The sequence below is a fragment of the Puntigrus tetrazona genome, chromosome 8 (assembly GCF_018831695.1).
Source record: "Puntigrus tetrazona isolate hp1 chromosome 8, ASM1883169v1, whole genome shotgun sequence".
NCBI classification, from domain to species: Eukaryota; Metazoa; Chordata; class Actinopteri; order Cypriniformes; family Cyprinidae; genus Puntigrus; species Puntigrus tetrazona.
In genome coordinates this window covers 14,609,657-14,626,357 of record NC_056706.1, presented here as the reverse complement: position 1 = coordinate 14,626,357, position 16,701 = coordinate 14,609,657, and the positions used below count along the sequence as shown (strand labels likewise).

Here is a 16,701-nt window from a genome sequence, read left to right as displayed (position 1 = left end):
CAGACCAAAATTATGGCAATATAAAATGTAAAAAAAAAAAAAAAAAAAAAAAAAAAAAAAAAAAAAAAAAAAAAAAAGTTAATAAAACTAGCGTCTCTTCTGGAAGACGTTTCCTCGTCCTGGTCCACCCCGGCCACGGCCTCTCGCAGCCACTGCAAAGACAACACAATGATCTTTATTAAAATAAAATAATTCACTAACGTTACATTAATTCTCTGATAAAAAAAAAAACAAGTTTCACATTAGACTTGTGGACAGGGGGGTGAAAAGAGGCTGTATATACCTTGGGCTTTAAGAATAGCTGCTTTTCCTCGACCCGCACCGGCGGCCTGGTTTTTGTTCTTCATACTCTTTAACATGGGAGCATTTTTCAGCATGTCGGGAAGGATGAGGAACCTGATCTTACTGCCACGAATATACACCTGCTCCAGCTGAGATACACGGCCATCCCTGTATGTGACTGTGATGTTTGCCATCTAGAGGACAATTCAGAAAAGAAAAAAAAAACATGTTACACGAATTTTAAAATTACATTAATGAGAGTCTTACAGACGACTGGTTTGTCTCACACACACACACACACACACACACACACACACACACACAACTTAGCACCTGGCAGTTCATGTTGTCCTCAGCCTCGATCAGTTTGCCCCTGTAAACCTCCCCCGTGTTGGTTTCACAGGTGACTATGTGTCCCTCCGCTTCATGAAGAACTTTGATGGGCACTCCAATAGACATCTTAACAAGCTCTCTGTCAACTTTAAGAAAGAGAAAATAAGACGCCGCAAAAAAACCTGGCAGAGGACTAATAACCCCGGACAGAAGGTAAATCTTTGCTGCACGAGGAGGTGAAAACCAATGAAAGCTGTTTAAATAAAATGAATGGGTCAGGAGGATCTTAACGCAAGTTTGTCATAAACGAGCAATGAGGAAACCACACAGATAACAAGAAGCAACAATTTAACGGCAGATCTAAAAAAAAAAAAATAAACCCAGACAGACTCGACCCAATCTTACCTTTTTCAAAGGAATTAACAAAAAGAAAAATCACCCAAACGTGCAGCGAACGTCCACAAACTGATCTGTCTTCGGCGTTCGACAGAGTTTCCGGGGATTTTATTCTACTGGAAACACTTACTGCCACCTACCGGACTGAAGGACACAACATTAACTCGCTTAAATCCCCTTTTTTTACAGTCTAAACCACGTTAAAAAAAAACCAAATAAAAAAAAAACGATGTTTTACCAGACTTTTCGGGGTAAATTAATTTAAATCTATTACTAGGTATTTAGGCATTAATATAAGCCCCACAACGAAACAATATTCATATTTCCCCCTGCAAATATTCCTGTTTATTTATGTTGAATTATGAATACAAATAATAATTATTATTAATCAAACGAGTTAATTATTTTGTTAATTGTATTACTGAGCGTCGTATGTTTAATTTGTGATGCTCATAGCTTGTTACTATACGTATATTAAATATATAAACAGAATTCTCATTTCTATAAAAATCTATAAATATTCTAGTTCGTCTCTATTTTTGTCGATTTGAGGTGGGGTTTCCTGTGATTCGCCAGCAGGGGGCGCAGCTCCGTCTGTTTTCAATGGTTTGGATTGACATAGAGGAAGTGAAACATTCATCCCAGGGAAAGACCTCAAGGCGTGGGCGAAGCGAGCCGCGTTTGTAGTTGTTTCTCCGCTTTTCACGAACAGTTCGTTAAAGGCTTTCACCGAGCTGAAGATGGACAGAGTTTAGCGAGTCCTATGTGGAGGACAAGAGGGCAACAGCTGTCCGGCTAACGTTACCCCCGCTAGCGGACTTCATCTTCATGAATCGAGCCCTTGCTGTTAAACAGCACTGAAACACAACAACACAGAGAGACACGCACCAGCTGGATCATGAACGGTGAGTTTGACATAAATGGCGTTTAAACGCATGACTAAACACTGCGTGAAAACTAACTAGCATTATAATCAATCATGACCCTTGCCTGATATAAAAAAGGCTCAACCCGGACATACTAAATTTAAACGAACAGCTCATATGTTATCCTCATGCTGCTTGTGTATAACTTTTCCAAGTTGTTAGTCACTTTCTTTTACCTGTTTTATTTTTTTTCTAGTTTATGTGAATAAAATAACACACTGGGATCATATGCCTTAATTCACAACCCAAACTGATTTATCTTTAATACAACCTGATAATGCAACTTAACATAATGTGAATGGATGAAAAGCCGCTCGGTGACATTACCAGCTTCCTGTCTCACCTTGTTTTGCCAGATGATGTGATGTTAAATGTACCGGTCATCCGGCAGCTGTACCACTGGGATTGTGGCTTGGCCTGTTCGAGAATGGTACTAGAGTGAGTATGAAGCCCAAGTCATGCGTTACGCACCGCAGCTCGAATAGTAAGTGCTCAAACTTTTGTTTTTGTTTGCAGGTATTTACATCCAATAAGTGAGGAGGAATTTCAGAGAGCGTGCTTGGACTTAGAGTTTACAGAGAGCGTGTGGACTATTGACCTGGCTTATCTCATGTGTAAGCTGGGGGTCAGACACTGCTTCTGCACACAGACGCTCGGCGTGGACAAGGGCTTCAGGAACCAGGTGCTGTCTGTTTTTTTACCTCACGTGATGCAGTCGTGATCACCGCAGATAGAGCGCAAGCCGAGTGTCACGTGTAGCGCAGGGAAGAACGGACGTTTCAGTACATTTTTCCAAGAAAAGGCCATTAGTTCGGGGCCTTTTATATCATTAATATTCTTGATTTTATTTATGAATGAAGAGCTGTAATTTTAATCAGAGGATCAGTTCGGACTCACCTTTGCGTCTAAGTAATTTTTACATTTTCTGTGTTCTTTTGCTTTTAGTCTTTCTACAAAAAGCATTTTGATACAGAAGAGGACCGGGTCAATGAGCTGTTTCTGAAGGCTGAAAGCAAAGGAGTCCTGGTGAAAAAATGGTGAGGTTTCCACATTTAACACTTGTTTTTTTCTTTTGTGGCACATACTGACACTACTGAAAATTTGGATATATATATATATATATATATATATATATATATATATATATATATATATATATATATATATATATAATTCCATGCTTGAAAAATTTATATTGTTGTTAAAAAAATACCTAAAAACCCCCAAACATTAAATTTTTATATTTAATAAACATTTACATAAAGACATACTAAAAACATTCTATGCTGTAATTAGACAAAATTTGTGTCATGCGCATTATATTGAACTTTTGGAACTTATTACCATTGGCAACACTGTATATTTAATTATGCAGAGCTCCTATTTACATTAACCCATAACATAACTCAATTACATTGCTTTTTTTTTTATCGCTTCATGCATTCTGTGGGAATATAATCCATGCCCATGCATGCTTAAAATCTGTTTACATTTTTTTACATTCATTTAGACAAAACGGTATCATATTTAAAAGGTGTGTATATTTAGTTCAGACTTTTTAATTTCAAGATTATATCAAAACGCATTCCAGTAAGATGAAAGTCTTGTGGTGTGCATGAAGAAATCTGATCACATCTTTGTCTCGTAGCTCTGTTACGGTTCAGGAGATCCAGAGCCACCTGGAGCAGGGTCACGTGGCCATCGTGCTGGTCAATGCAGTGGTGTTGGTGTGTGAGCTGTGCTCCACGCCTGTCAAATACTGCTGTTTCCTCCCTGTGGGTCAGAAGTGCTTTTGCAGGAAGCCAGATTACCAGGGCCACTTTGTGGTGGTGTGTGGATTTAATCGGAAAACTCGCAGCATCTTCTACAACAACCCTGCCTACTCGGACCGTATGTATTTTGAAGTTTTGTCATTATTCTTAAAAACGACACAAGCACACTGTTTATGCAAAACATAAAAAACACACACACACACACACACACACACAGGGAATTAAAATACACTATTAATTTAAATATTTAAATGCACATACTGTTGAAAAAAATCTTTAATTTTTTTAAATTTCAAGTACTTTTTTGAGGCCATTTACATCTTAGCCCCAACAGCCTTATTTAGTATAATGTTTTTAAATACATAGTTCAACCAAAAAGAAATTTCCTAAAAACTTTACTCAGGCCATCCACGAAGTAGATTGTTCGTTTCTTCATTAGAATAGATTTGGAGAAGTTTAGCATCACACACCACTTGCTTATCAGTGAATGCTCTTCAGTGAATGGGTGCCGTCCAAACAGCTGATTAAACGCATCACAATAATGCATCCTAGTCCACCAATAAACATCTTGTGAAGTAAAAAAGCTGAGTGTTTGTATGAAACAGATCCATCAAGGTATTTAAACTTTAAACAGACTGGAGTGGTGTGGATTATTTTGACGCTTTTATCAGATGTTGAGACTCTCGTCTTGACGGCACCCATTCACTAAAGAGGATCCCCTGATGAGCAAGTGATGCAATGCTATATTTCTCCAACTCTGTTAAAGAAACGGACTCATGTACATCTCGGATGGTCTAAGGGTGAGCACGCTTTCAGGAAATCGTTCATTTTTGGGTGAAGCATTCCTAATGATAATACAGAAACGTAAGCGGTAAAAATCTCTCTCATATGCCCAATTCTTTGATTGACAGGTGTGTGCTGCACAAGCTTTAGTAATTTCGAGGAGGCCAGAAGAAGCTACGGAACTGACGAAGATATCCTGTTCGTCTACAAAGACGGCTGAGTCTCGACTGCTTCTGAACCAACAAACTTTTGCATCCACTGTGGTTGGCTGGGTAGCATTTTTGCCAACAGGAACCAGTGCTGCTGGCCAATAGCAGGTAGTATGTGTCACCTCTGGCTATGGTCTTCATTAAAGCTATAGCGTCGCACAAAGCATTACTATGGTGCTACATTGGCCACAGAATGAAATCTTCACACAGTAAGGAAAGGGAAATCTATATGTAACTCATTGTTGTGAGGTGGACTTATATTTTTATCTAGAGCTCATATGATTTATATACAGTCTCTGCCACTGTAAGAGGTAGAGGAGGAGTGTACATAATGTTTTTCCGTTCATGTCAAGATAGAGATTTGTGTTTGTTACAGAAATCATTGGGTTGTGTGTTTGTTTTTTAATTTTATTATTTTTTTCTCTTGAAGGCCACTTAATTGATACGATGAAAGGTTTTAATTATTGTAAAAGAGAGAAAAACTGTTTTTAAAAAAACTCAGGTAAGATTTGATTAATCCAGCATGTTAAATTATATCCCACTGGCGGGAAAGAAAAGTGTCATGGGTGCAATATGTGTAGATTCACTTCTCTAGGGGTTTCCTCGGGAATGAAATCACGTGGACGTCTGTCATAACCTCATGTAGAATAGCGAGAGAGCGTGTCTGGTGCTATCAACTCGCTCATAGCACTAATACAGTATTAGACCTGTTTCTGTGTAATGTACTGTATTACATTGTTAAATTCTCACGATTATATTGTGTTGGCGTAATTCATAGTAACTACAATTCCTCTGAGAGAGAACAGGAACACTAGGGTTAGTTTTACCGCCAGGTGTTGCGCACCGTTTGAAAAGGTCTGAACACAAGTATTGTGAACACTCTGTTGTTTGCCATCTTGTAAACGCACTACTAAGTGGCTCTAATGGCTCAGTCGTCGATGGTTTGTGACACAATGGCTGACAAATGAAATGCTTGCACTATGTTGTTCCACCAGCCATAATTATGTTATTTAATCTTTGATCATTCAGGTTAAACGTTACTTTGCTGTTGTTATTTTCCTTAGATTTTTAAAACATCAGGTTTCCAATTACATCAGCTTGTGTGTTTTTTGTTTTCTTTTTTTTTTAAATGAACATAAGGAATGTTGATATGGCAAACTTTATTTTTATGAAATATATAGTTGCATTTCAGAAATTAATAAAAGTTGGATTTGTATTTTATTCAAATGTGTCCTTCCATTATTGACTTCCATAAAAATTTAAATATAAATTATATAAGTTATTATGTGAAATTCAAGGACTTCTCCTGCATCTGACAAGAATGGCTTTCAGCTGAAAAAGCGCTTCCTCTCGATGTCTTTCCTCTCAAGGTTTTCCTGTTAAACTCACTCCTTAACAATGTTGGGTCTGAAGTCATGCTTGACGGCTTTTTTGAGCTCCTCTGCGTACATTTCATACCTCCCCGTCATCTACAGAGAGATTCACACATGTAACTGGCATGTAGATGCTTCCAGAGACAAACCTTATTCACTATCTAACCTCCCTCTGACGACTGTATCTTTCTTAAAGAAATGTAAAGCAGAACGTGTTTTGTTTTTTTCATCCCACCTTGAAATTCCATTTGTCTGCAACCTGGCGATTTAGGTTCAGGTCCATCTCTGTGACCAGCAGGCCGTCACGGGTTCTGGATAATCCTGGGGATCTGCTGCCGTCAGGTGCAGCTACGTAGCTGGAGCCATAAAAGTGGCCAAAGTCATGGTGCGCTATGGGTCAGACAAACCACAAATCAAGATTTTATTAGTGTTTTTTTGTTTTGTTTTGAAGTATGCTATGCCTGCTATGGCTGCATTTATTTTTAATCAAAAATTACAATTTAAAATGGTTTGTTTTTCATTTTAATATATTTGAAAATGTATTTTACTCTAGTCTTCAGTGTCGTAATGAATCAGAAATCATTCTAATATGCTTATCTGGTACTTCAACTTTTTGTGGAATCCACAATACTTTTTTTTCATTATACATTACATTTACATTATAAATGTATTTACTTTATAATATCTGTTTATTAAGTACAAATCAACAAAATTTTTAAATTATCCATCCTGGCATAAATTATTTAGTTTGTTTTAACATTTTTTCTGTCCGTTTTTAACCATGTCATCTCACTCTATTTATTAAACTGTATTTATGTTCCAACAGGGTTGCAAAACATGTAAACCTCATAGAAAATGAATTGTAAAATGAAACCTCATATTATTATCTAGTTGCAACACCTGAGGCTGATTTTCAACATTTTTGAAGGTTGAGCACCTCATTTCACTGATCATTTGTTCCTTGCTTTTTCAGAAAAATAAGTTTAGACATATTTTGTGCCTTATTCATGGACAAATGCCCCTCGTATATGCCTGTGTGTCCCTGTCATGTTACACAGAGGCTTCGCATGTAAAACAGCAAAGGGGGATTTTGTGTTCAGGTTGAAGGTTTATGCAACAGTAATGAGGGCTGAAAGCGAGAACAGAGCCTGACAGAGCAGGGCTTTAGGAACACGACACCTTTGAACAAGCTCCCTTGTCCTCGGCCCGCCACCGATACAGATACTAGATTGACAGACAGATACTCTGATCCTTTATACGCTGACACAGAGACACTAAGCTCTGGGAAAGAGACAGGTGGACTCAAATATGTATACAGATGGGAATGATCTTTAGGTTTTGACCCATATTTAGTTTTCAGGCCGTGGGTGCCATCTGCTGTATGAATGACTTACCGCAAATGTCTTCATTACGCTCAGACGTAATGAATTTTAGGTTCATTAAAAATGAAATATGCAATTTTTTGGGATATTCATATCAATATTCATCTTTACATGCAATCTATAAGTTTAAACATTTGCTCAACAAATTGCACGAGTTTGGGGCCTGGTCTGTTTGCTCCATTAAAGGAAGATTTAAAGGATTTCGGTGCACTTTTTAAAAGTTTGGGTTAGGTATGCTTTTTTCTTTAATTACATGTATAATTAAAACTGAAAACTGTGCAAGATTTTTATAAAAGCTGTAATATGTTTGTTATGGATTTCTGAATAAACAAAAAACAATTATTTGAAATAGAAATCTTTCATAATATTATATTTTTTCATCAGTTTTCATCAAGTTAATGTATAATTGCTGAGTATTTCTTTTTTCTTTTTTTTTTAATCGTACTGATGCCAAACTCATGTATATAATTAAACCTTTTGCTCTATACTTTTGTGCAGTTCACAAGAAAGAGAAAACAAGTTTACATATGCAAAAAAACATGCACATGTTAACAATAAATTGATAAATACCTTTCTTTCCATCTCCAGATGTGAACTCATTCTTGAAATACTCCTGGAAAAAGACAGATCTGTATCAAGACTGATAATACCCAGAAATCAGCAGCAGAGGGCAGAAGAAAACGCACATCTGAACGCTTTCACATGTGAGGCTGCATAACAGACTGTCGAAATAACTCCCATTTAAGCCAGTTTAAAGATAATTGGTTTACTGTATCTATCTCTGAGAATAAAAGTCATCCCTCTAAGACATTATATCCACTAACAGAGACCAGACTCCACAGAGCCACAGAAAAAAAAATCAAGCGCTCAAACTTGTTTTTTCATCTGTGTAACATTATTTGCTGTTTGGCTTATAATCCTGTTTAAATTATTAGCATGTGCTCATCTAATCATATTAGTTCATATATATAGTTTACTTCAGTTGTGGTTGTGATAGTATCACAGTATAAACAGTGCACAGTAAGGGCAAGCAGGACATTTCCTCCGAATCTCTTAGACTCAGGAACATTTATTGGATCATGTAGGTGATTATAGGAATGCTAAAATAAGTGAACAACAGGTGGCACATACCGTTCCCACACGGTTGATGGCACAGGTGAAGCAATGGTTTGCGATAGCAGCGTTTCTGGCCTCAATTGGCCACATTGGTTCACTGTAACACAAAACCAGCATCAGCACGATAGAACACGGGCACCGCGTTATTAACATAAGAAACACGATACCTGAGCAGTCCGACTGTAGCTGAAGGGTTAAAGATGATCTCAGCCCCATGCACGCTGTACATTAACCAGTTGAGAGGATGGTGTCGGCCGTAGCAGATGTTAACAGCTAGCTTTCCAAACTGTGTCTGGAATACAGGGTGGCCGGTGTTTCCTTCCATGTAATATGTTGACTGGACAAGGATACAGTTTTAATCAGTTTTAGCTTTTCAATTTAAAGCAATAAAGTCAAATCCATCAACGGGTCTGAACTCGAAAAACATCTCTTAGGTTAGCCAGAAGAAATAGTTTGAAGTTATGAAACATCTTAGTGATGGACTTGTTTAGAAGTGCATTATTGCGATGTTTTCATCAGCTGTTCGGGCTCTCATTCTGGCGGCACCCATTTACTGCAGAGCATCCATTGGTGAGCAAGTGATGAAATGCTCAATTCTTCCGAATCAAATCTGCTCTAATAATGAAGAAACAGGCCCATCCACATCTCGGATGGCCTGAGGGTGAGTACTTTTTCAGCCGATTTTCATTTTTGAGTGAACTATTCCTTTAAGATCTGTGATTTGGATACAACGTCCCATTTTTCTGTCAACTGAAGACATTTCCACTTTAGTGGACAACATGCATCAAAAGGTCCCACATATACCCATATTTACCATATGAACATGATAATATCTGAATATGATAATGTATTAAGCAGAGATGAGGATAATGTGGATTCACTAGATTATGCAGCAAACGGGCTGATATTTGAGTGTTGTAGGTGTGTGTGTGTGTGTCACAAAGGTATTATTCTTTTGTTTATACAACAGTCCCAGAACTTGAATATGATTGGCCAAGCAGTAATCAAAGTGCTGATGTAATCAGATGGTTATTGATATATCACCAATATGATTAGTCTGTGCTTTAGTGGTGAAGATATTTCTCATTTATTGAACTATATTATGTTTTATTTATTGTAGAGAAGCATTATCGGCAGGAATATCCACAGCACATTAGTCTTAAACTACACTACACTACACATGATGATCAACAACAGCTAATCTGACTATAGCTTTAAAATGTTCATTTATCAGAAAATTACTTCTGCAAAATCATTTTAACTTATAATTTCTGTGACGGACTTAATATGTATCCAACCGTTTCAAGTAGACCATACATATTTGAATTTAGTGCGAAGTGAGAATTGATTGCAGATATTTTTATACTAAGCATCGCTAAATAATGAATAATGAAGCCTCAAATTATTATTTTAAAGTTATTAATAATAAGTTTGTAAAAAAGTGCTTGTCCTTCAACATTTTGGTGATCTTTTTGGTTTGTGTGTGTGTATATATATATATATATATATAGATAGATAGATATATATATATATATATATATATATATATATATATATATATATATATAGATAGATAGATAGATAGATGGATAGATTCATCAATTCACAAATCTTGTAATGGCTTCTACAGAACAATCTTCACAAAATCTATGTGTTGAAAAGGTGGCATAGATTAACACCAAATAATGCACATTATCTTAAAACCACCTGCATGAGAGAGAAGCATGTGTTTTGGCAGCTGTCGTCAATGTATGTGATATCTGAAGATCAAAAAATAATATGCACTATATTGTATTTGAGATTGCAACGTTAGTGTGATTTCATGCAATTGATGCAGCATGGAGATTCATGCAGGGCTACGCCGGATTCTCAGAAGAGTTTCTGTGTAAGTGTTTTCCAACACTGATGTTTATCAGCATAGACGGCAGTGAAATTATCCTTAATTTTACTGAAAACAGGAGAATTGAGCCATCTCTGCCATCTGGTTCCTGCAGGCACACTCAAGCTTGTCTTCCAGGAAAAGAGAGCGGGCACATTTCCTGAATCGAGCTTTATCACAGTGTGGAATGGATCAAAGGCACAACATGAAACTGATAAACAGCACAGCTGGGGAGAAATCAACCATTCTCAAGCACTTAAAGTGCCCACAGATCATGTAGTGAAGATACACACACACACACACAAAAAAACTTGTTTAACCTGAAAAATTGTGAAAAATGACACCCAACATGCCGGAACAAATCTCTGATATCAAGAATTTCTATAGCGGCTGCACAGAACAACTTTTCAGTTATCCAATAAGATACAGAAATGTCAAAATACTGATATCTGTGTGTACAGAGGGGTACACAAAAAATGGGGATTTTTTGGTCACTTAAACCTGAAAATAAAGTTTGATTTCAGAAATACTTGGTTACAACATAAAATAAATAACTGAATAATAGATACTTCAGTTTCTACACTATTTCTAGGTCACTATTCAAATAATTAATTTATTGTGTGACTTTGTGCAGACGCTCAGGCACTTTTATTTCCACTGGAGCGTGAGATCAAGAATGCTGGAGAACACGATATTCAAGTTTTACTCAAACGTGTGGAGTTCATGCAGATAGAGCGCTGCTGTCATTAAAGCAAAAGTACATTTTGATATTCACGGCCATTTTTGAATAATTTTAAAATGGTATTTTTATCATTTAATTCTTGTGCTCACTAAGGTTGCGTTTATTTGATCAAAACATCCAGTAAAACAGTACAATTGTGATATACTATTTTATGTACTGCAATAATAATACTGCAATACTGTCATTTAATTTACTGAAATTTAATACAGTATCTAATTCTAACTTGTATCTTTTTACAAATTTTTATTTTACAAATGCAATCGCATTTTCACCAATGGTCTTAAACTTTTGGACTGGACTGTATTACTATTTAATTTACAGCTTAATTACCTCAAGTCAAAGATGAACGTAAATAAGTGGTGACGGTCTATTCATCTAAATACAGAGTGTCACTGTAGCTGTGTTCTTTCACACTGACAGTTGTTTGACTGTTAGGCAGAAGGTGACACCGACCTCGTTGAAGTCTCCCACTCGGGGAATGTGATTCTTCCGTGATTTGCCCAGAACATTGCCATTATTGGACACCACCACCGCAGTGTTCCACAGCGTCCCACCGTGGATCTCGTCTCTCTCCAAAATGGGAGACACCACCACCATGTTGTATTTTTTGGCCAGCTACAAAATGAAAATCAAGCACATGTAATATCAGCAGAGTAATGACAGCAGAAAGAGGAACATAGCATAAGCCACATTTCATTTTTAACCTGAGTTAACTTTGCCTTTCCTTAGACAGGCTGAATTATATCTGAAGTGACTTCAAACACAGTGATGAGGGTCTAATTTCCTGCTTTATATCTTTTTATTTTGCACGCAGTTCACACATCATGAGTCTCATTTGCTGGATTAAAGGTTTTCAAATGTTAATAAGCTATGCGTTTTGTAAAAAAATATTAATAAAATGACAAAATATTTTAATATTTAGAATTAAAACAAAAAGGTTTATACCCTATTTTTGTTTTTTTATATGAGGCTTTTTACACTTCGTTCAGGAAAGTTGTACGACCCTGACATTTTTATTTGATGCTTCAAAAACAAAACAAAACAAAAAACACCTCATAATATAGAAGTTTTAAAACCTTTAATAGCCTAAAACCTAAAATAAATAGCCTAAAACCTTTAAAACCTAAAATAGTATTTGTTTATACATGTTATTTAAAATGATAACATTTTACTTTCTATGATGTCAGAAAAAATTCTATTTCTCAAAAAATATTAAATATATTTATATATACACATAATGTATTTTCTGAAATATATATATACACACACACACACACGTGTATGCATATATACATAATTATACCGTACATGTACATATATTATGTAAACAAAAGCTTTCATTTTAAATATGATTAATCATTTAACACTAATTAAAATGAATTTGAATTTAGAAATGAAAAACTATCATTACATGAAGAGGTATATTTGAATCATTTTTATGTATGATGAACTGTATTTGAATGTATTTTGAAGAAATGTATAATATCTATAATATCTTTTTTTTTCCGCATGAGCACAAAAAGTGATTAAATAAGTAATAGAGCACTTATTAGTTCCAGGACATCTTAGTAAATGGTCAAAGGTCATGAAATTCCCCAGAGTCCAGTGTCAGAAGATTCCAGAGTTACGTGCCGCAGAGCTCATCGGCCTGTGGCTCTCGCCGTGGTCAGTGTGTCCCAGTCCCCTCTGTGGGCTTAACCTCCTGCTACATCCATTAACAAATCAGCAGCCTCAAAGCAGCTGCACAGCACTACACCAGTTAAAACAAACATGCCCTACATCAGAATCAACTCCCTTTGCAAAGGACGCAAGGGAATAAAACTATTTAGTCCATTCTAACGTAGAGCCACGTCTTGAGTTTGAGGAGCTAACAAATAATCAATTCGTCGACTGAAGTTAAAAGATTGGACGAAATGATGCTTTATAGAAAAAAGACGATGGTACGTTTTACATGAAGTCACCCATTTATTTAACTCTTACCTGAATGCAAAAGCGCGTGGTGAGCCCATCCTCGGCCGACTCAGCGAACTCCGTCCAGGGCTCCCTCTCTCGTGTGCAAAATGCAAAAGGCATTGCTATTGAAAAAGGGCACAGGAATAAAACATGTTTTCCCTGAAAGGCTTTATTATTACCAGAACTGATTTTTATTTATGAAAGTTCAAACTACTGAAATCGACTCTCCTTGGTGTCCAATAAAACTTTGTTTTGCTTGCTAAGTGGGAGGATGAGGAGTACAGCGGATAAGTTTATGGTCTTATTTTTCATTAGCAGTTGTTGTTTTGTTTAGAGCGGGGACGAAAAGATTATTTGTTTACATGGCATTTTTAAATGACTACTATCAAAGCAAACACACGTCGCAGATTTGCATGGACACACAGGAAGTCAGAGCCCAGGGGTCAAAGGTTTACGTGGGGTGGTGGTTAAGGGGGTTCAAGCCTGGGCAAAGAAGACCTGTTGAGACCCAGAGGGACTGAATGACCTTTGGGATGCCTGGAGAGTTTATAATTGGAGCATGAGACTCCCTTTCATCAGAAAGCATCCCTACAGCACGCCGCGGCCAACACAAACAGACGAACTGCGAGCGCAGCTGAAACGTCGTCACTACCGTCCTGCTGCGCTTTGCTGATGTAAACCAGATTCTGCTGATGTCTTCACGGTCATATTACGTCACTGAAGGCCAAGAAGTCTTCCGATCCATACGCTCATAAATAAGCTCAGTAATTACTGAGAGGACAACAGGAAATGGATATAGAGAGCAGTGGAATTTAAAAAAAAAATTGTATAAAAATGGATCATTGATCATGTGTTAAACGGTGTGATATGCTATATGCTCTACATCTAAAATTATTTTAAAAATATTTACATATATATAGAAATGATACATATATATATATATATATATATATATATATATATATATATATATATATGTTCATTTACAGACTAATTACATCAGATGACTCAAGTGAACTGCAAAAGTGAAAACATAAGTAGTCATATTTTTGTGTCTACTTTCTTTTGCATATATAAATAGAAACACATGCATGTATATATTCATGAAAAATATATATGTTAAATATTTGTATATATTATAAAATATAAGGATATAAATATATGCATGTAAATATTTAGAAAATATTTACTACATGTGTGAGTACTCATAAATGCATAATAAATATACACAGCACACATACATATATAAACAAAACATTTACTTTGGATGCGATTAATCAAGATGAATCATTTGACAGCCCTAAAAATTTCTATTGCATTTTTTTTTAAATATATACATGCATTTATATATATATATATATATATATGTGTGTGTGTGTGTGTGTGTATATATATACACACACACATATACATATATATATACATACATACATATATATACACACACACACACACACACACACACACACACACACATATACACGGCACACACTAACATATATATTACATGTAAACACAAACTTTTATGTTGGATGCTATTAATCATGATTAATCAATTTGACAGCACTAATATATAACCATTTATTTAATGCCATTTATGACACACATGTACTGTATACATTCATAGCCTAAATTCAAATGTGATGGGATGTTTATTCAGTATTTTTTAGGAATGTTGTGAAAAATGCATAATTACATTTGGTGAATCATTGCGTTATAAAAACACCTTGAAAAGCTTTGCTCGTTAATATTGTTCAAAAGTGTGGTCTGATCAAAACACCCCACAACAACAAGGTTGGCCAAAAACCCATAAATTAATATGGATGTATTTAACAAAAAAAAAAAAAACTCATATATCACACAAGCTGTTTATATATTTCCGCTGCAGTTGGAGAGCGATAAATTCAGTGGAAAGCGAGTGAGATGCATGCATGTGTTTGTGTGTTTCTGCGTACTCACTCCAGGCTTCCTGGAAGCACACGATATTGACCCCACACATGGCCGCCACCTCCACCATCTCCCCCACACGCTTGTGCAGAGCTGTGATCTTTGAAAGCAAAGATGACAACACTGAGCCAACAGTGCGTTGAGCTCAAATGGATGACACATACATGGAATTGCCAGCCGTCTCTTATACAGTATGCACGGTGTACTTTGTTCCCTCACCTGTTCAAGTACAGGAGCATCAGTGGGTAGGACTATCTTGTTCTGAATGAGTCCCACGCGGACAGTTCTGGGTGGTCTGAGCTGCTCTGGAGAAGCCTCAAACACGTAACCCTTCAGATCAAAATCTTGCTCCACTGCAGCATCTGTTGCACTCTGGGGAAGGTTCAGCTTCCTGAAATTTTAAATGTACGTTCAATAACCTCTATAAACAAACAGATAGGGCAGCGAGCAGGGATGAGAACAATTTGGATGAAAACAATGGACCAGTGCACAAAAAACATACAAAAGAAAAAAAAAAACATGATTTCTATTACCATCAGCGCTATGTACCCTTGACAAAATTAACCATGTTTTTTCCTTTAATGGTAAAATTGTAGTAACCATGATTTTGGGGCAAATTGATTAAAAAAAGTTTTACAATTATACACGATGCACTTAGGTCTTTGCTTGAACAGGTAAACTGTCTGGCCGCTGTCAATGTACAGTTCAGCGTTATTAGCCTATGTAATGTTTTGTTTTTAGTTTTTGCTAATAATGCAAATAAAAAGGTTACCTATTTCTATTTATAGGACACCTATGGGAATGATAGCGTCCTATAAAGTCAGATTTTCGACGACATTCCCAGAGAGAGACCCCTTTCTGGCCAAAGTCCACCACAAATCATTTACTCAGTTTCAACCTAGATGCTATGAACTAAGCTCGTACAAGAGCTGTCTTACATTTGGGTAAATGCTAACAGTTGAAACATATTAATCTGATTTTGTTTCAGTTGCACATAGTTTTTCACCGTGCAACACATATAAACAGTTGCGCGGTCCTCGCGGCGGGTCATAACTGAGCTCTGGGATTTGTAGTCTTCTTCTAGTAGGGAAGGAGCGTTTGTCACTTACTTCAGGTCTTTTCCGAACAGCAGTCTTCTGACTTCTCTGAGTTCAGCCTCAGGTACACAAGTCTCCAAAACCGTCTCCAGCGATTCAAAGTCTTTGCCAGACATTTTGAGCTGCCGTCCTCGTGCTCAGCTCGCAGACAGAGTGAATTCACATTACTATTTAACTAGCACATGTCCAGCTACCTTTCCAGCTCTTATGCAATCTGCTCGCGACAGAGGGTCCGAGTGATTTGTCGTTGGTCTTCATGTATTACCAAGTCGAGACAGAACAGTTTTCTGACCAAATGCATCACCTGTAGGCGTTTTAGTTCAAGGCATTTCTGCAGCGGTGCTGTTACACGTTATAGCCCTAATTCATTTCGCGACTGTTAAACTACCCACAGCTCGTGACCTTTAGACTAGTAATGCGGAAAAAATTGTCACCATATGCATTTATTTTTTAAACATAAAGGCAGTTTGGGGTCAATAAGATATATGTTAATAAATGCATTTATTTAATA

At 36.6% G+C, this 16,701-nt stretch overlaps 3 protein-coding genes across 3 annotated transcripts; 1 reads left to right on the top strand and 2 right to left on the bottom strand.

The window, feature by feature from the left end:
• Positions 1-37: 37 nt before the first annotated feature.
• On the bottom strand, positions 38-1,161 carry snrpd3 (small nuclear ribonucleoprotein D3 polypeptide). Its single transcript, XM_043246688.1, has 4 exons — positions 1,021-1,161; positions 616-761; positions 284-476; positions 38-152 (listed from the first exon to the last, which is right to left on the bottom strand). Exons 2-4 carry the CDS (start codon positions 739-741, stop codon positions 88-90), a joined length of 384 nt encoding a protein of 127 aa, XP_043102623.1. The 5' UTR covers positions 742-761; positions 1,021-1,161; the 3' UTR covers positions 38-87.
• A 140-nt stretch (positions 1,162-1,301) lies between these two features.
• Positions 1,302-5,702, top strand: gucd1 (guanylyl cyclase domain containing 1). The gene is made up of 6 exons (XM_043246687.1): positions 1,302-1,916; positions 2,294-2,375; positions 2,454-2,619; positions 2,883-2,974; positions 3,586-3,827; positions 4,621-5,702. The coding sequence occupies exons 1-6, from the start codon at positions 1,910-1,912 to the stop codon at positions 4,710-4,712; spliced, it is 681 nt and encodes a 226-aa protein (XP_043102622.1). The 5' UTR covers positions 1,302-1,909; the 3' UTR covers positions 4,713-5,702.
• A 144-nt stretch (positions 5,703-5,846) lies between these two features.
• Positions 5,847-16,508, bottom strand: upb1 (ureidopropionase, beta). Its single transcript, XM_043246686.1, has 10 exons — positions 16,203-16,508; positions 15,313-15,484; positions 15,106-15,193; positions 13,174-13,268; positions 11,647-11,808; positions 8,740-8,909; positions 8,588-8,669; positions 8,027-8,069; positions 6,310-6,464; positions 5,847-6,170 (listed from the first exon to the last, which is right to left on the bottom strand). Exons 1-10 carry the CDS (start codon positions 16,304-16,306, stop codon positions 6,087-6,089), a joined length of 1,155 nt encoding a protein of 384 aa, XP_043102621.1. The 5' UTR covers positions 16,307-16,508; the 3' UTR covers positions 5,847-6,086.
• Between the last annotated feature and the right edge of the window lie 193 nt (positions 16,509-16,701).